At 34.9% G+C, this 20,533-nt stretch overlaps 2 protein-coding genes across 2 annotated transcripts; one reads left to right on the top strand and one right to left on the bottom strand.

The window, feature by feature from the left end:
• Positions 1 to 13,096: 13,096 nt before the first annotated feature.
• LOC110801286 (uncharacterized) lies at positions 13,097 to 15,403 on the bottom strand. Its single transcript, XM_022006633.2, has 2 exons — positions 13,817 to 15,403; positions 13,097 to 13,508 (listed from the first exon to the last, which is right to left on the bottom strand). The coding sequence occupies exons 1-2, from the start codon at positions 14,904 to 14,906 to the stop codon at positions 13,474 to 13,476; spliced, it is 1,125 nt and encodes a 374-aa protein (XP_021862325.2). The 5' UTR covers positions 14,907 to 15,403; the 3' UTR covers positions 13,097 to 13,473.
• Positions 15,404 to 15,414: 11 nt separating this feature from the next.
• On the top strand, positions 15,415 to 19,552 carry LOC110805849 (MDIS1-interacting receptor like kinase 2-like). Its single transcript, XM_022011469.2, has 2 exons — positions 15,415 to 17,634; positions 18,589 to 19,552. Exons 1-2 carry the CDS (start codon positions 15,765 to 15,767, stop codon positions 18,969 to 18,971), a joined length of 2,253 nt encoding a protein of 750 aa, XP_021867161.2. The 5' UTR covers positions 15,415 to 15,764; the 3' UTR covers positions 18,972 to 19,552.
• Positions 19,553 to 20,533: the final 981 nt, after the last annotated feature.

The raw sequence follows: 20,533 nt of genomic DNA, 5'->3' as shown, positions 1-20,533 counted from the left end.
CATCAGGTTTTCCCCTTTTATTTTTCCTTTTTTATTTCAATGCGTTTCATCCTTTTTATTCAGAATATTATCAGTTTGTGTTGTTGATTTGTTTCAATGGTGTTAATATTGATGACGAATATAAGTGTTTTTTTAATTGTAAACATGTTACATGGGTACGAAAATGTCAATTACCTTTGGCTTCTCTTTAATTACTAAAATTCAATCACTTTATCTCTGATTTTTTTTATTAATTTGTGATTTTTTGTGATTATTTTCTGAATTTATGAGTTACTTTGTGATTATTTGCTGGAGGTGGATCTGTGATGGGATGAGAATGATGGAGAAACATGTAATAGTCAAAAATATTTTGAAATCTCAGGGCCTCTATTTGTGTTTTCTCTACTTTTTCGAATTTAAGATGGATCTAAATCTATCTGATGTCTGCAAATAATTATTTGGATGGACAATGCATGTTTGTTTGGCAGGAGTAGATCTTCTATTGACTGTTGTTGCTGCTATGTACTTTGTAACACAATGATGATGATGATGAAATTCAAAGGCATTAGGTTATGTTAATCATGGTAGTTAATGATGGTTTTGTTAGCCATTGCAATTGTTTGTTTCTTATGGTTGATTGATTTGGTTAATTGGTTTTGAATGATTTTTGAATTGTGTTATGTGGGTTGATTGAATGTTTGGACCACCAAGTGCAGCATCAACAAGTGCAGCCTCAAGCTTTAAATAGTCAGCCTGCTTTTACATCACCCTTACCACATCAGCCGCCGCCTCCACCACCACCAATTTCGGTCAGTTTTCGTGTTTTACCATTCATCTTCAGTATGTTCTGAATTATTTTAATGTATCAATTTTCATGTTTGCATTTATCTTGCGTCAAAGGTGCTACTAACTGTTTACTATGTCGTTGTGATAGGAATTGATGTGGTTTAATCACTTAAGTCAAATGTATATTATTAGTTTGGAATATATATAGTATTGTATTAATTTCTGATCAATACTGATTTTTGGGGGCATTAGATTCCCAGTTTGATGGTTATTAGAATCAGCCATAAAGTAACGAATTTTAGTGTTTTGGAAGTTTTAATGGGTTTTTGCAGAAATTTGTCAAGGGTGGAGACTCGGCAAGTTCATTGAAGATTGAGATGATTGATGGAACACTGCTTCTGTGGGGATTGGAGGAACTGATGTTTCAATGACAGATGCTGAATGGAAGCGAAATCGAAATGGGGGGGAAGAAGGGTAATCCAAGAAACAACACTGGCTGTATTGCCGGGGATTCAAATAAGGGGAAGAGGAAGTCTGTGTACTCAAGGAAAGATATGGAGGGGATGAGGTATGTGAACTTTAAAGGCTAGAGGAAGTTTTGGAATGAGATTTACAATGGATTTTATGCGACTGTGAAGAAGGAGTATATATGTTGCATTGGGTAGTTTTCAGCATCAACAAGCTGGTGGCGGCAGAAGAATTGTAACAATGACGGGTTTCTGGGTGCGTCTTGCTCAACTGTTCCAAACTTCAGTAACCAAGGAACTTTGGAAAAATTCTCTATTGCCCCTATGATCTTTAAATTTTGTCCTTTAATGATACTTTATCACGCTTTCTTGAACTATGTTTGTTGGTCTTATGTTGCAAATTTGGATTATTTTGTTAAGTTCAATCTTGAAGTCACTTTTGAATGCTTTCTTGAATGATTGAGTGATGTTGCCACTGCTTACCTATGGAATTTGAGTGTTTTTGTATGATTGAGTGTTAAAGTTTTGCATATGTAGTGAAGAGTGAGATAACATTGTGTTATTTGAATCGTTTGTGCAAAAGTATAACCGATATTGTGTTTTTTTGAGTCCAATAGGTTTTACTTCCCCAACTGGTAGGAAATGATGTTATTTTTATTTTTCTTTGAGTACTTGATTTAATTTGCACATGTTTAATTTTTCTGAATTTATGAGTTCATTGATTATTTCTGAATTTTTGAATTTTTGTGATTTTTTCGAGTTCGATCAAAAGTGGAGACGCATCAAGGAGAAGAATCAACAATCCGGGAAAAAACATCTACGAGACAAGAAATTAAGTAATATGATGCAAATTTTGAATTGTTTTAGTTGTTTTTACTTTTTAGTACCGAATTTGAGTAAATTGTGTTCATTTCTTATTTTAAGGAAAATCGTCATGAGTTATGTAATTTGTTCTGGTTTGTGACAATGTATTTATCTATGATTTTAGTTTGTGTATAATTTCGCACGCATCACGTGCATATAAAACTAGTGAACACAAATAGATGAGCTTGTTCATGAAGCTGAATTAACGAGTTGTTCATGAACTTTAAATGAACAAGCATATTTATGTTCATGTTCAAGCTTGTTTATTAAAATTAAAATTAACTTTAAAAATTGTTCTAGCTCAACTCATTTATTACATAAACGAACATGAACAAGCTTTAACTGTACACCAAACCCGAACTCGAGTAGTTTATTGAGAGTCTCGGCTCATTTGCACCCTTAGTTGTTCTTTATATCACTTTGGACAATGAACATGTTAAGGCCGGATCTAATCCTAACACGTGCAAAACTGTAAAGTTTTATCTGGATTTTTTTTTAAAAATTCAAACTTTACCAATTTTTGAGGCCTTTTTAAAATAGTCATGTTCCGTATATCACTTTGAACAATGAACATGTTAAGGGCCGAACCTGATCATACATAACTTTCAAAATTATAACCAAATCACATAAAAATGGCAATAATGTCGAACGAGTTTGTTGGTTTGTTTTTTATTTTATTTTTTATTTTTACATACGATTAATAAAAAATTATCAACAAAGAAACTAATCAGGGTAACATAGAACTGACATCGTACGTGTAAAGCTGGGAGAGTGGGAGGTTGATGCACAAAAAAATTGTGTTTACCCGGAGGGCTGATATTTTGGATTTATGGGTTGTAAATGAACCCAACTGGGAAGGGAAGTATCGTAAGAGATATGACTAATAGCCGATTAAATTAGAATTGCTTATCTGAAATTTTGTCGTGGCGTGACACCAATCACTGCCCTAAAGTTGAATTTGCCCCGCTACACACACGCGGACTCATGGCAATCAACCCCAGGGTTATACGACTCTTTATCTCCGGTGTGGACGGATACGAAGATTGAGAACACACTTAAGCAATGCCCAGAACAATGGTCGATTTTGTGTTTGTATTTTCGGAGAAGATGGATAAGGTTTTCTTTTCTCTGTGTCTGGAGGAAGAATCAATTGCCTTTTAAGTAGGCCAAAAGGATCTACAAATATGAAAGGCTATTAATTGGTCATCAATTAGGCCATAAATGGAGGAAACAATTAAGGTAATAATGGTCAACAAATCAATTAATTGACATTACACAATCAATTCAATAATTACGCTCCAAAATTGATGATTCATAATAGGAAAAACCACATTGTATTTACGGGAACTTTAATTCTTTTGAAGCAACATAATTTGGAGTTTTTCAACACAGACCGAAAGGAGTAAAACTCCAACAAGTATTACGTAATTAAAATGACTAATTTCTCTACTTCAAAAAAATGACTAAATTCTCATTAATAAAAAGGAATTATACATTGCTAGTTTCTCAATCGAGTTGGGACAACAATTGATAGTTTGCCCTATATATTAGGTCATTGATTTTTCTTCTCTTGCCATATCACAATCACGTTGCGTAAAGACTGGTGAAACTGAATGGTAGACGAGAGTACTCAGTGTAGTGGTATTATAAATTGCGATATATTACTTGGTTAACAGTTGTCCTACACCGTAGCATGAACAAAATATAATGATCCCGGACACATGACCGAACACATGATGGGTTAATGTCGGAAAATGATATATTATCATTGTAGTTTCTCGATCGAGTAGGGGCAACAATTGATAGTTTGAGTATATATTAAGGCGTTGAATTTTCTTCCCTTACTGCTTAACCTTGGGGGTATATAGTGAATTTTTCCAAACTCTAGGGATATATGATGAATTATTTAAAATACGAGTGTATATGGTGAATTAAGTTAAAACCCAGGGGTATTTTGTGAAAAAACCTTTTATAACCACTTTCAGTGGTCTCATTACAAGAAATTGTACCATTAACAATGAGAAATCCCGTCGCTAAAACTAGACTAATGGTGATGGGATTTTATGTCACGAACCCATCATATGAGAGGTCCGTCATTGATGGAAAATCCTGTCGTTAGCCCGTCGTAAAATGCATGTGCGATAGTTGTTCCTGTCTTTATTTGATTGTTAACCACGTCGCAAAAGGGTCTTGCGACAGGATTTTTGACCCGTCAATATTAGATTGTCCTTAATGATACAAATTCTTGTAATGTTTACACTTATCCGCTTCGATGGGACAACAATTAATAATTTGAACCGTATTCACTAGGGCATCGAATTTTCTTCTCTTGCTATTACGATCACATACGTGTTACGTAGACACACATACTGGTGAATGTTATAAATTGCGATCCCTTGGTTAACAGTTTTCTTATACCATAGCTTAATTGAAACAAAATGGGTGATACATACGTTTCCAATCGAGTTCACATTTTACTCATGGCTTTACTCATATTAGTTTTAGTTACAACACCAAGCCCTGCTCTCTGCTCAAGATCAAGAAGAGGTAATTTAATTTGCTCATTTGTTTTATAATACTTATTCGCCCCCCTACCTCGTTTAAACTGTCTAACACCGCCACTGTATATGAACAATATAGTAATAATTAAATAATGAATACGCACTGGGATTTATCATGTCCATTCGTTCAAACTAGTACGATTGGAAGTAGTAAATGTTTCGGATTATTTTGGTGACGCAGTTCTTCTGTGTGTTGGAGACACTTGCGGAGGGAATTGGCGTCGTGGAAGCACCTCATCACTTGCGCAAACTCAAGGTATAATTAATTTATTACTTACTATATAGGATACATTGGTTTTTTACCACCTAAAAAATTCAAAAAATTATTTTTTTACTACTTTAAAAAATAAAGCTTGTATTTTACCACCTAAAAAAAACTTAATTAAAACTTGTTTTTTACCACCTGAAAATGGAAAAATAGATGAAATAATTATGTGGTTGGGCACAATAGCGGTAATATCTCTAATATTTTTTCATTCGTCCACAATTTCATGTATTTAACTTCTTTCTCTTACCATGCTTTCTCATTTTTCATGAATTCACAATAATATAAAATTGACAAAATTCAATGACAATAAAGAGAAGAAGGTGAAGGAGTTAAAGAAAATCATAGAGCATCTATTTTTAAATTTTCAGGTGGTAAAAAATAAGTTTTAATTTTTTTTAGATGGTAAAATACAAGTTTTAGTTTTATAGATGGTAAAAAACAATTTTTTGATTTTTATAGGCGGTAAAAACAATTTATCCTACTACATATAACATATGTGTTAGCTTTTACAAATTTCTTGTACAGTATAACAAAAGCTTACCCTTATTGTTTTACATACATGGGACTAACACAAACATACTGTATATAGTTGTTTCTCAGCAACGCGGTGTATATGATCCTCGCGCTCGTAGTAGTCATCGGGCCGGCAATCCGTAGAATGCATCAATTTTCGACACAAAACCGGCGTGCATATGGTACAGCATAAAGATATTTCTATGTCCATAGACCATATATAGTTCTAGAATCTTGTAAGTACATGTACCTATAAATAACAATGGTTGTATCTTTTAAGGTAAAGGCAGTTGTATAATAAAGATTCTATAGTTTTCCATCGTTAAAATTGTTAATTTAAATTTTAGTATATTGTACGTACCATTGGTGACATGGATGCCGAATTGTATTTTGCTGTTGTACCGTATTTGTGGAGAATATTCGTAATAATGTACGGAGTACGTAGTACTCCGTCATTTATGGACCTTTTACTACTATGAGTGCAAGAATATTTATTTATCTATATTTTTGTTGTTTATTCGGAGTAAAGTCCTCGATATAGAAAGACTCACAATACATAATTTGCAATTTTGCATGGTATGATTTGAATACGATCTAGCTAGAGGACATGAGGAAATTAGGAAAATAGGAAATCAAAGTCAATTTTATGGCAACTTTTTCTAACAAAAAGTAAAATTTCAAAATGCATATAAAGACGAGAGCGAGGATAAATGGGTGAGGATTGGTGGGAAGAAAGGAGGGATGTAAGGAGAAAAGTGAAAAAATGGGTTCTCTTCTTTTCAAATGAAAAGTTTTCCGCTATTGAAAAATTTATTGTAAATAAATTTCCGCTATTAAAATTGTTTTAAACCCTTTGTCATAACGTAACATTTTCAACTCAAACTATGCTTTATAGAGTAAATCTAGCGCATACCTAATAGATTTGATGCACACATACCTGGGCTAAAAGTTTTTTAAGGGCACAAATGTCAACGCTAGAATTTTCTAGCGCAACTTTGAGAATTTCAGTTGTGTTACAATTTTAGCCAATTCATAATTTCATACATAACAAACGCCCTGGTATTGTAATTAGGACTTAGGAGCCTTGATTGCTCCCCAAGCAACTGTTAACATAAGGTCATCATATATTCATATTCCCCTGATCTGAATGAAAGAGAAAACTTCTAAGGCTATAATGCACTGTACGTCTATACGAGTGTTTGACGATTGACCGTCGGTGGGCGGCTATTTCACTTGAGTTATTTGACCAACTATTAGTGTTAGCTACCAGTTTGATAAAATTGGTTGTTAGCTACTAGTTGTTTCAGGTAAAATGACATTTAACAACATTGATTATTTTTTATTATTGATAAAAGGGGTAGTATTGACTAATGAAGGATAAATGTAATCAGCAAAAGGAAAATTTAACAAGAATAATCTTAACTATTGATGGTCTTTACATTTTAATCTCAATTACATTTAACCCACAATAATCCCAAATTTGGTTGTAATCCTTCTCTAAACATCCAAAATGACCTATGACCTTCCGGTTGGTAAGAATTGGAGAAAAGAAATATTTGCTCACTTACACCATTTAATAATAATTTTGCACCAGCCTCCTAAAATTATGTGCCACTGAAAGTAGGGATGGCAATGGTAGGGTAGTCTAGCAATATCCGGACCCTAATTTTTTGACCTATATCCATACCTATCCTTATCCTAGAGGGTCTAAAATTACAAAACTCTTACCCGGATCATATGGGTCCAGTAGGGTATGGGTAGGGTCTGGAGCGCATCCGTGTTGCCTATTTTTTCTATAGCTTTTATCGACTTTTTTATATCCAACCATATGTAATTTGCAGGGAAAAAAAAAGTCAAACGATTATTTGACATTTTAAAACAAACAAATCCTAGTGCCGCAAATCATCTTTGTCCTTCCTTAAACACATTACAATTTAATCGACTAAGGTCAACAATTAAAAAAAAATCCAAGGTTCTCAATTACACACGTCAATGTTAGAGGGTTTTTTTTTGACTTAGTGAGTGGTAATGTTGGATGATTGTTAGAGGAGTAGATGTGATTTTGTTGATTGCATTAAGGTTTTGTGTTATTTTTATATTTTATAAAAAAATTTGAGCAAGGCTTAGTTTAGGTCTGGGTAGGGTATGGGTCTTAAGGGTCTATGGGTAGGGTCTGGGTATAGGTCTGAAAAAATTAGACCCTTACGTTGCCTTATCCGATACATCATATACCCATACCTACCCTTACCCTATAGAGGGTATACAAAATTAAGACCCATACCCTAATTTTAGGGTAGGGTCTGACAGGATCAGGGTAGGATCCAAGACCCGCTGCCATCCCTAACTGCAAGTGATGCGTTAAAAAAATGACGAAGGGAATATCTATTTCTGGTTATACTACAAAATAATATAAAGCACATTCAAAACAAATAGAACTCACTGTAATATGATCTAATTACAAAATTATTTGACCTGATAAATAATTTTTATAGCTTATGAATTTAAAGGTTCTTTTGACTTTGTGAACTACGTGTATCATGGTGAAAACTTGAGCTCAATCAAAATATAAAATGGTAATATTAGAAGTGGCAATGTGGGCATCGCCGAGACACATTAGTTAAACATTTGCCCCATTTAATTTTTCCCAGTCTCTAAGATGTGACATAAATTTTCTATTCTATGCGCATAAAGGTTATAAAAAAATGATATTCTAAAATTATACATGAATCGAGTCTAAGTCTACTTTTCCCCTTATATGGACTTATAATGTGAGGAGAAAATGTGAACATGGAAAAAACTCTTGGTTGCACGGTACACTCGAGTATACCTAATAATATTTACTGTCTATTCCCTCCGTCCTTAAAAGATGGACTCGATTTCTTTTTTAGTTTGTCCCTTTGAATTTTTCTCACACCATTCATAATATATTATCCTCATGTGTGACACTCACATAATATTATTTAATTTAGAAAAAAAAAAAACAAGAATATCAACCCACTTGCTTTTTCTTTTGCATTCTTTTATAACAAAGTGAAAATTGTATTGTGTGGCAATATTTTAAGGACGGAGAGAGTAATAGCGAAGGACGGTAGTCTAATACTCTTATCAAGCTAGGTTTAGTACCTATGACCGCCGTTTCAAAACGATCTTTACACTTTCCGTTTTAGTCCGTTTCATAATGTTTTTTACATTTTGTTTTATCCTATATTTGGACATGAAAATTTACTAACTTATCTTTCTTATACCTCACAATATTTACAATTTGCCACTTACTTTTTTCTTACTTTATTCATCTTTTTCTTACACTTACCCACCTTTTCACACGCTTCTCTTACTTTATCCATATTTTATTACATTCAACCAATTTTCTTATTTTTGTCTCAATATTTATGCAAATAGTAACCGAAAAGATGTTTATGAAATGGAGATAGTACATGTTATTATCATGAAATAGGAATATGGCCGGTAGTCTAATACATCGTATGGCCTAGATCGCAAGTTAAAGGCTAGGGTAGGAAGTTTATTAAAGTAGAATAAGAGATGGAGAGTACATGAGGTGGTTAATGATGGAGAATAAATAAGGCAAACGGGAAGACCTTTCTTATTCTTAAGACTAATCAAGAACCACTCAACAAGGTCGATACAAGAAACTTTGAACAACGCCGCGCCTTATCAAACACTTCGGCTGACTAGTCTCAACTTTTAAGCTTTCAGAAAACACTAGCAGTCCGTTTGATACTCGATCATAAATGATATCAATTACAATTAATCTACTTGTACGTAAATTTGTATGGAAGGTCAATATCCATTTTCAGAAACACTAGTTCACTTAAAATAATACGTATCTCTTTTTTCCCAATAAATTTCCATTACCATCATTTGGAAATTGGTATTAGTTGGTAAAATGGTAATGCAAATTTATGAAAACACCATCAAGTTTAAGATAAGGTTTCATTACCATGGATATTATGATATTATGTCTTTTTATATTAAAAAACACTTAGATTTATCCTCACTGACATCATTTATTACCGGTTATCAAATAGCCAAACTGGCCTTAGAGTTTTATTTGAATTGTAATTTAGGGTTAATGGTTTGAGTGAATTCTTGAGTAAATTAAAATTGATTCATATTGTACCGAGAGAGTGAGTAGCACTCCGATTAAAGGGAATTATAGTGGGGGAACTTGGGCTTGAGAAGAACTCGAGTATAGAGATTATAAGTTATAACTGAGTTGTTTCCCTACAATAAACGCGGTAGAGGTATTTCCTTTTGATTGGGTCAAGAAGTTTCCTCGTCAATTTAGTTCATTAGGATATATCTTTGTAACCCAGAAAAATTGTCCACAAAATTCCTAATACAATTCACCCCTCTTATAGTGTTACATTTGACTCACCAAGTAATCATTTAATTTATCAGTTTCTCTCAACATTTGGAAAACAAAAATAAGTTTTGCAATATGGTTATTAGCGTTAATCTTCTCCTCATATTTGCAATAAGTTGCATGTGCTTGCTTGCTCAATCAAATTCATACCAGTATTTCCTAGGACAAACAGAAGCTGAGGCCCTTGTTCAATGGAAACAAAGTTTCCATAACCAGAGTACCTTCAAATCATGGCTTTTACCAGAAAATCGCACTTCCTCCAACGATATAAGCCCGTGTATGTGGAGGGGGATTGCATGCAACAACCATGGAAGAGTCACCAACATAACCTTGTCATACCTAAACTTGGAAGGTACGCTTGACGCCTTCAATTTCTTTTCATTTCCATACTTAATTGGGTTTGACCTTATGTTAAAGATCAGCAAAGAAGTGATCAAGGAGATTTAGAGAAGAAGGGAGAAGGGAATTGTTTTATTAGAATTGAAAATGAATGAGATTCTGTGAACTCAAGCTGCCTTTTATAGGCTATTACAATCTGTAATATACTAACTAACTTTCCTGTATTTAAGGAACAAGCTAATAACAAAAAGTAACAACTAAGCTAACTGTTGTAACTAATTCTTTAACTGACATTCTTCATCAGTTTGCAGTAAGTGATCAGTATGATCATCATGATCACCAACATCCCCCCTCAAGCTAGAGGATGTATCAAACATACCTAGCTTGGACTTAAGCTTATCATGCTGAACAGAAGACAAAGCTTTAGTCATTATATCAGCAAGTTGCTCTGAAGTTGGAAGATATGTAAGCTGAATTAACCCTTCCAGAACTTTGTCACGTGTGAAGTGACAGTCTATTTCTATGTGCTTTGTACGCTCATGGAATACAGGGTTCTTCCCTATGTGGATGGCACTCTGATTATCACAATGAAGAGTAACAGGAAGAAGATTGCTTACCCCCAAATCTTTCAGCAATCGAACTAGCCAAGTAGTTTCAGAGGCGGTTGCAGCCATGGCTCTATACTCGGCTTCACTAGAGCTTCTGGAAACAGTGGACTGCTTCTTGGATTTCCATGAAACTGGAGAGTTCCCAAGTAAGAGAACATAACCAGTGACTGAGCGCCTTGTGTTAGGACATGAGGCCCAATCTGAATCAGAAAAGGCTTGAAGAGTCAGTCTGTCAGTTGCCTTGAGAAGTATACCTTGGCCAATGGTGTGAGCTATGTACCTTAGTACATGTTGTAATGCTGCAACATGACTTAATCTTGGTTGTTGCATGAATTGGCTCAAAGTCTGAACTGCATACGCTATGTCCGGCCTAGTGTGAGATAAGAAGTTCAATTTTCCAACAACTTTCCTGTAATGTTCAGGGTCAGAGTAAATTTCACCATCTTCAGTCAAGAGCTTAAGATTGAGAGGTAATGGAGTTTTTGCTGCTTTGGAAACGTCCATATTGCAGTCTTGTAGTAACTCCCTTGTAAACTTCTTCTGTGACATAATGATGCCAGATTGTAAATGAGTGATTTCTATCCCCAAAAAGTAATTAAGTAATCCCAAATCTTTGATACTAAATACTTTATGGAGATGATCTTTAAAAAACTTTATCTCTGATTCATCTGAGCCAGTAAGTATAATATCGTCCACATAGATGGCAGCAATTGTAATGTGTTCATTGGATTTTTTAATGAACAAGGAATAGTCATTCTTTGACTGAGCATAACCCATTTGCTGCAACTCTTCATTAAGCCTTGCAAACCATTGCCTCGAGGCTTGTTTAAGGCCATACAAAGACTTATTTAATTTGCATACCATGTTGTGAGGATTAGAGAGCCCCTGAGGTACTGTCATATAAACCTCCTCATTGAGATTGCCATGCAAGAACGCATTGTTAATGTCTAATTGATGCAACTTCCACTTATTGCTTGCTGCAACTGACAAAAGACATCTAACAGTAGCCATTTTGACTACTGGAGAAAAGGTTTCCATGTAATCAACACCATATCTTTGAGTGAAACCCTTGGCAACCAATCTAGCCTTTAACCTCTCTATTGTTCCATCGGCTTTAAGTTTAACCTTGTAAACCCACTTGCAACCAATCGCTTTCTTATCCTTTGGTAAAACAACCATTTCCCATGTTTGGTTAGCAACCAAGGCATCCAACTCCTTTTGCATAGCCTCAACCCAACCACTATGCTGACAGGCTTCCATATAACTCACTGGTTCATTTATTTGTGCATTCTGGTTGATCAAAGCCTTCAAGGGTGGAGGTATATCATCGAATTGCACAAGATTACACCAATGATCAGTAACACTTTCTGCAAAACACACATAATTATCAAGGTAAGCTGGTTTCCTTTTTGTTCTTTCTGACTGTCTGACAGTGCCTGTATTGGACTGAGAAACTGAAGTTTCAGTGGCTGATGTTCTATTTTGAGATGTGTTTGGTATTGTGTTTGAGTTTGTGTTTGAAGTTTCAGGTGAATTTGGATGTAGTAATGTGTTTGGGTTTGTATTTGAAGGTATGTTTTGAAGAGAAACAGAAGAACTGGAAGTGATGTTTTGTGTACAATCAGACCTGGTAAGATCAGTATCTGACTGAAATATAAAAGGTTCGGGTATATCAAATATAGTATCCATGTCAAAAGAGGTGTTAACAGGCAGAAAAATAGGAAACTTAGGTATAGTATGGTTAGTTTCATAATGATAGGGTAAGTGCTTCTCATAGAACTTAATATCCCTTGAAACAATCATTTTTTGTTTTTCCAAATCAAAAACTTTGTAAGCCTTTTGATCTGGTGGGTAACCCATCATGACACAAGGAGAAGATCGAGAATCGAATTTAGACCTCCCAGCTTTCAAAGTAGAAACATAACATAAACATCCAAACACCTTCAAATGATCAATTTTAGGAGCAAAATTGTTCAATCTTTCATATGGTGATAAGAAGTTGATACTACTTAGTGGCATTCTATTGATCACATGAGTAGCAGCCAATAAACACTCTCCCCAAAACTTGACAGGAACCCGAGATTGAAAATACAAGGCTCTAGCAGTTTCTAGAAGATGCCTATGCTTCCTTTCTACAACTCCATTTTGTTGGGGTGTGTCAGAACAAGATTTTTGGTGTAAAATGCCTTTTTGTCTATAAAACTTCAACATATCCCCTTCACACAACTCTTTAGCATTATCAGTTCTTATACATAAGACTTTGCTGGCATATTGTGTATCAATCATAACAACTAAATCAACAAGAATGACAACTGCATCAGATTTATTTCTCATGAGAAATGTCCATGTATTTCTTGAGTAATCATCTACAACAGTAAGAAAGTAACTAAAACCATCATAAGTTTTGATTTTATAAGGTCCCCAAGTATCTATATGTAATAGATCAAAAGCCTTATTTGTTTTACTGCTACTGACAGAAAAACTAAGCCTAGGTTGTCTTGCTTTGTGACATACTTGGCACACAACATCTGAGCCTATCTTGCTACTTAAACAAGGGTGAACAAGATGTATTTTATTGAAAGGCATGTGTCCTAGTCTCAAGTGCCAAAGCTTGGCTTCTTCTTCATTATTCTGGGAAAGTTCTGCTACTGCAACTTGTTGATTCACTTTACCCTCCTCAACTGCATAGAGACCAGCAGTAAGATTACCAAGAACCAGAGAGTGTGTCAATGCTGGACCCTGAATCAAACACTTGTCGTGAGTGAAAGTAACCTCACAACCCAAATCTTTGCACAACTTATGTGTTGAAATCAAATTGAACTTTAAACCAGGCACATGTAACACATTCTGTAAAATAATACCATTATCAAATTTAACAGATCCTATGTTCTCAACTATCACATGTTTACCATCTGCTATTGTGATAGTGTTAGGAACCTTGGCAAACTTTTGATAAGAATCAAACAGATCAAGATTTGAACAAATGTGGTCAGTAGCACCACTATCAACAATCCATTTAGAATTGGAACAAGTTAGAAGACAAGTACCTGCCACATGAACCTGTGACTCAGTGTGTGTGTCAACTTCCTGAGATTGAAGAACCTTAATGAGGGTATTGTACTGCTCCATTGAAAGATGTGTCACAAGACTGTTCTGATCACCAACAGAATCACCATCTCCTTCATTTTGTGCAATAGCAGCATATTTTCTACCCTTAGCTCTATTGCCAAAACTTGGTGGATAACCATGTAACTTATAGCACTTGTCCATGGTATGACCTGGAATTTTACAATGATCACAGATCACAGCACCACTTCTTTTACCAGTGATTGTCAGTTTATTACCTCCATTTCCACCCTGAAATGTCATTTTTGGACCATATCCTTGTTGTTTAAATGACTTCTTGTAATCTGCTGCAAAGGCCATCACTCTTCCAGATTGCTCTTCATCAACAAGACTAGCTTGCCTTTGTTTTTCTTCTTGAATCAAGAGCTTATATGCCAAAGAAATTGATGGCAAAGGTTGCATCATCAATATGCTAGACCTGACAGTGGAAAACTTGTTGTCCAGTTTCATCAACAATTGAACTAGTCTCTCTTCTTGTTGTTGTTTCAGAAAAATTTGTGTACAAGTACACCCAGCACTAATACAAACAGGCAAAGGATTCATCTGATTAATTTGCTCCCAGATTGCCTTTATTTGAGTAAAGAACTCAGTTATTGAAATATCTGATCCTTGCTTGAGATCTGCCAGTGCTTGCTGCAATGTATAAAGTTGAGGGCCTGAAGTTTGTGAAAACCTCTCCTCAAGATCCTTCCAAATCTCAGAGGAAGTACCAAGGAATATCACGCTACGTGCAATAGAGTTCTCAAGAGAACGCAAAATATATGAAATGATGATAGCATCACATCTCTGCCAGGCAGAATATGTAGGATCTGTAACACTTGGCTTAACCAAGGTTCCATCAATAAATCCCAACTTATTTTTTGTGGCCAAAGCAATCAACATACTTCTCTTCCACTCACCATAACCTTCTCCATTGAATTTTTCAGAAACAATTGGCAAAGAAGAATTTTCAGAAGGATTGATATAATATGGTGAGTTAGGATCAGAAGTTGCTGGCAAATTTTCTGGCATTATGAATGTGTTTTAATGAGAAATATGTTCAAACTCTCAAGATTTAACTGCAGAAATTTGAACTAAGAAAGAAACACAAAGAATCTGATCAAACTCTCAAGATTGAACTGCAGAAATTTGATCGAAAAAAACTTTACAAAATATGAACTTCAATTGTTCATGAAGTGTCTTTTGCGGAAGAAAAAAAAACTCAGTAGCAGCATGAATTACTCACCCGCTCTGATACCATGTTAAAGATCAGCAAAGAAGTGATCAAGGAGATTTAGAGAAGAAGGGAGAAGGGAATTGTTTTATTAGAATTGAAAATGAATGAGATTCTGTGAACTCAAGCTGCCTTTTATAGGCTATTACAATCTGTAATATACTAACTAACTTTCCTGTATTTAAGGAACAAGCTAATAACAAAAAGTAACAACTAAGCTAACTGTTGTAACTAATTCTTTAACTGACATTCTTCATCAGTTTGCAGTAAGTGATCAGTATGATCATCATGATCACCAACACCTTAGAAAAAACTTGTTTACTGGTACAATACCTTCAAACATAGGAATCATCTCTAAAGTTTTAAAACTGGACCTCTCTCTAAATAACTTTGATGGTACTCTACCTCTTTCCCTTTCTAATCTAACACTAGTTGAGGAACTTGACCTCTCTGGAAACAATATCACTGGCCAAATAAACCCGAGTTTGTTCCCTAACTCAACAGAACAAACATCTTCTGGTATCATCAGTATCAAAAGACTTCTCTTTCAAGATACATTTCTAGAGGGTCCGATTCCATCTACAATTGGAAACTGCAAATACCTTTCCCTTATTGCTTTCGATAGAAGTCAGTTTTCAGGCCATATCCCTTCGTCGATGGCCAATCTTAGTGAGTTATCCATCCTACGATTGAATGAAAATCATTTCAGCGGATCAATCCCTGCCTTAATTGGTAGACTCACTAAGTTGACCGATCTTCGGTTGTTTCTAAATCAATTCTCTGGCCATATACCTCAAGATATTGGCAATTTCTCATCGATGACTATACTTCATTTGGGGGCAAACAACTTCACAGGATCACTACCTCCCTATGTTTGCAAGGGTGGAAAGCTAGTTAACTTTAGTACTACTGGTAATAGTTTTACAGGGCCAATACCAATAAGCCTTAAAAATTGTCCCAATCTGTACCGTGTTCGCCTTGAACATAACCAACTGACTGGAGATCTTGAACAGGCCTTTGGAGTTTATCCTAACTTGAATTATATTGACTTGAGTTACAACAAATTACGCGGTAAACTGTCAGAAACTTGGGGCAGATGCCAAAACATGTCTGTTCTTAGGTTAGCTGGAAACTTTCTTAGTGGTGAAATACCAAGAAACATTTTCCAGTTACCTCGGTTGATGGAATTAGACCTCTCTTCAAATCGGCTACAAGGAAATATATCACCTCAAGTTGGACAAAGCTCGAAACTGCTGGAACTGTCTTTGCAAAATAACGTTCTTTCAGGGCATTTACCAGTACAGCTTGGAGGCTTATATGGATTACAGCATCTGGATATCTCCAGCAACAATTTAACTGGACCGATCCCACACGAAATCGGAAGGTGCTCAAATCTGTTGAACTTGAATTTGAGCATCAACAGTTTATCGGGCCAACTTCCCCATGAGATCGGGCAGTTAATTCAGCTACAGATTTCTTTAGACCTGAGTTATAATTCCCTTACAGGAGGGATACCAGCAGAGCTCGACCAGCTCATAAGCCTTCAAAGCTTAAACATTTCTCATAATAATCTGAGTGGCCAAATCCCTTCTTCACTAGCCTCACTCACCAGCTTACAAGTTGCTGATTTCTCATCTAATGAATTAGAGGGCCCACTTCCAGACAACAAGGCATTCTCTTCATTTCCTTTGCAATGTTTTGCTGGCAACAAGGACTTGTGTGGTAAAATTAGAGGCATGAAACCATGCAGGAATTCACAAGCTGCTTCACCTCCCACACGAGGCCGAGGGAGACAAAAGACTGTCATAGTAATCACAGCTTCCTCAATGGCAAGTGCCTTTCTTCTTCTTCTTCTTCTTCTTGTTGTATCCTGCAGCATATTATTTTGGAGAAGATGTAAATTGGGAAAGTGTAGACAATTACAGCAAGCTCAAGATTCAGAAGATGTGTACAGTGCTCTCAACTTCGATGGGAAACTAGTGTACAGGGACATAGTGGAAGCCACAGAAAACTTTGACAGTCTGTATTGCATTGGAAGTGGCGCAACCGGGAGTGTTTACAAAGCAGCACTTCCGAATAATCAAGTATTAGCAGTTAAGAAGTTCAAAGTGGAAAAGGCAGAGTTAGTGCCTAGGAGTTTCGTGAATGAAGTAAAAGCATTAACAGAGATTCGACATAAAAACATTGTGAGGTTTTATGGCTTCTGTTTGCACAATAACATAACAATGTTGGCGTACAAGTATGTGGAAAGAGGAAGCTTAGATGATGTGTTAAGAAGTAATGAAGGATCAAAGGAGCTAGATTGGGAAAAGAGGGTGAGAATCATCAAGGGTGTTGCTGATGCCCTGGCATACATGCATCACAATTGCGTACCGCCTATTGTTCACCGCGACATATCAAGTAAAAATGTTTTGTTGTGCGCTCAATTAGAGGCTCATGTCTCTGACTTTGGTACTGCCAAGTTCCTAAATCCAGATTCATCTAATTGGACTGCACTTGCTGGAACATACGGCTACCTAGCCCCAGGTATGTAATATACAATAATTCAATAAATATAATAAGGATAATTTTACAATAATTATGTAGCCATTGTAATTTTTTGATCAAAACCGTTAAATTTCTATATTAAATCAGGACCATCCATTCCATACATTGGGTTGACTTGGAAATTAATATATCTTAAAATTAAAACAGTTATAAAAATAAGATTAATATTAATAAATGAAAATTCAGTTTCTTCTACGAAAATTCACTTGTACGAGTTGTAACCTGTCCATTTTATCTGATTCCATTGGTTTGTTCATATGATTTAAAATCCAGATTTGAAAATAATACGGAGTAGAATTAAAACATGCATTAACTATTTTGAAATTTACGGAAGAAGCTAAAAACCAATTTCATAAATAAAAAGCAGTATAGAATCGATCTTGCCGGAAGAGAAAGGAGAGGTAGGTGTTCGTATATAGATGGTGATATACATCGGCTTCCGATCTATCAAATTTATGTTGTTCAATTTGGATGGACAAATGGAGATAATTAAATGTTGATAATGTCTCACTGCAGCATAAAATAAATATTGAACTTATAGATACTGATTTCAAATGACAATATCATAACTTTCATTTTGGAGGCACATCAATGGAGATTGCAAAAATGTTGCATGAGGTATAGCAGTGGTTCCTCAGCGATTTATTTTCTCTATTTAAAAAAAATGAAAAACAGTTTCCTCAAAATATAAAATACTAAAATAGATTTAATTTAATTTGATTCTGATTTTAAAAAATCTTATAGTCAAACAGTCGAATGGATAAGATTAGTCTCAAAAATTAAAGGGTTGAGATTGAAAGCAATTACAATGGCTACAGGTTAATGCATGGTAGCCATTGAAAAGTCTTCCATATAATAACGCATATATATATGAGTTTTAGTTGAATTATTGTTCTAATGCAACTTTTTTTTTTTTTATTTTTATGGCTGCAGAGTTGGCTTACACCATGACTATAAATGAAAAGTGTGACGTGTACAGTTTTGGTGTTCTAGCACTAGAAGTCCTGATGGGAGCACATCCACGAGAGTATGTTTGGAAGTTGCATTCCGATGACCAAATGGAAAAACAGCTTAAGTATGTATTAGACTCTCGTCTTGCTTATCCAACAGGTTTAAAACTCATTGAACAGTTGAAGTCTGTATTAGAAGTAGTCAATATGTGCCTTAATGTCAATCCGCAATCCAGGCCTACCATGAATTACGTGTCTCAGATGCTGGGAAGAACCGGAAGACACACCCAAAAAGGAACGGTTGACTTCTCTGACTTGAATTCGGACATTGAGGTTTCTTTTGGTTTGACAGAAAACACATTTTAGGAATATGTTTTTTCAATGTTCCTTGTCTGTTCTCCTTTTTCCCTCCATAATATCTTCCTCATCTCCTTTTCACTTCCATTTTTTATGTCCTTTAAAAATAAAAATAAAATATTTTACTATTGTATTTTTCCTTGAAAATTAATTTTTTGAATTTTCCTTTTTTTTTTCTTCAACCGTTCATTATTTTTTTCCACCTCTATTTCATTTTTTTCTCTATACCTTTTTTTTTAAGGAAAACACAAAAACTATTTTGCAGTTATGTTTCCCCATAAAAATTGTCTTCAGTTAAAACAAAATGACCGTAAATGTCCTACCATGATTGCTTTCGTATTCAAAGGCGTCTTGATAAGTCAAACTCAAGACATCTATATTCAAAGGCATCTATAACTTGGGGGTTTGTGGTGTTGAGCACAATTAGAGGTGTAAATAAATCGATATGTTTATGAACAAGTTCGAGCAAATATTTAAGATTTGTTTATTAAACAAGTTTTAAATTCGAACATCTCGTTTATAGCTCGTATGCTTTAATAGAATAATACTTCCGTATGAAAAATATATGTTTCCCTAATTAATTATAATGTAACTTATTCAGTATGATTGTAAAGTCTTGTTATAACCAAACACGTGTCACAAACGATTAGGAACAAACCCTGCAAATACAATGTAGAACAAAGCAATACAATAACCCCTCAATTGATAATTACTCTCACCAATGTGTTTCCCCCTCTTATTTTCTAGCTAGGCCTAAACCCCTTTTAAAGATAAACTAGAAACCCTCATCTACTAGAATTAATATGCATTCAACTATGAAACAAAGCATAATAAACATGAACCAATCCGCAAACAATCTCACGGAGTTCTACGTGTATATTTTCCCACTTTAAGATTTCCTTTGCGACACTAAGGCCCTGTTTAGTTCACCTTATTTCAGGACCTTATTACTTATTTCAGATTTAATCAGATCAGATCAGACCAGACCGGATCAGATCAGATCAGATCAAATCAGAAAAAATAAGTTCAGATCAGATCAGATCAGAAAAAATAAGTTCAGATCAGACCAGATTTTGAAACGTTTATTAACTGTACAACATATTTTATGAATTATTATTATTATTACTATTATTATTATTATTATTATTATTATTATTATTATTATTATTGGTATATGTTTATATCATTGTTATTATATTTAATATTTTATTACTATTATTGCTTTAATAAAAAATAATGTTCTTGTCGTTGCAATTAAAATCTACTCCCTCCATTCCTTTTTGTTGTTCCCGTTGCCTTTTTGGGCATTTCTTTTTGTTGTTCCCCTACTGAATCTTTACTATTTTTGACCATTGTTTTTTTAACAAATTACCCTAAGATTCTCCACTATTTACCAAAAAAAACCCCTAAGATTCTACCCTTTTTCCAACCTAAATTTCACCACTTTCATTATTTTATTCATCCCCTCTTCCCAATTCACCCGTCCCTATCTTCATCTCTCTCTTCTTTTCAATCGGATCTCCTTCACTTTTCTCTCTCTCCTCCTTTCTCTCTCTGTTTTTCTCTGTTTC

Source organism: Spinacia oleracea, chromosome 6 (assembly GCF_020520425.1).
Source record: "Spinacia oleracea cultivar Varoflay chromosome 6, BTI_SOV_V1, whole genome shotgun sequence".
NCBI classification, from domain to species: domain Eukaryota; kingdom Viridiplantae; phylum Streptophyta; class Magnoliopsida; order Caryophyllales; family Amaranthaceae; genus Spinacia; species Spinacia oleracea.
The sequence above is the reverse complement of the archived record's forward strand: the minus strand, read 5'-3'. Positions and strand labels throughout refer to the sequence as shown.

Bases quoted from the DNA above. Each gene is read 5' to 3' on its own strand.
- LOC110801286 (XM_022006633.2), bottom strand. From the start codon at position 14,906: ATGCCAGAAAATTTGCCAGCAACTTCTGATCCTAACTCACCATATTAT. The intron at 13,509-13,816 runs GTACTTGTCTTC...TGTTTGATTCAG, and splicing joins GTCACAGGTTCATGTGGCAG to GGTCCAGCATTGACACACTC.
- LOC110805849 (XM_022011469.2), top strand. From the start codon at position 15,765: ATGGCCAATCTTAGTGAGTTATCCATCCTACGATTGAATGAAAATCAT. The intron at 17,635-18,588 runs GTATGTAATATA...TTATGGCTGCAG, and splicing joins ATACGGCTACCTAGCCCCAG to AGTTGGCTTACACCATGACT.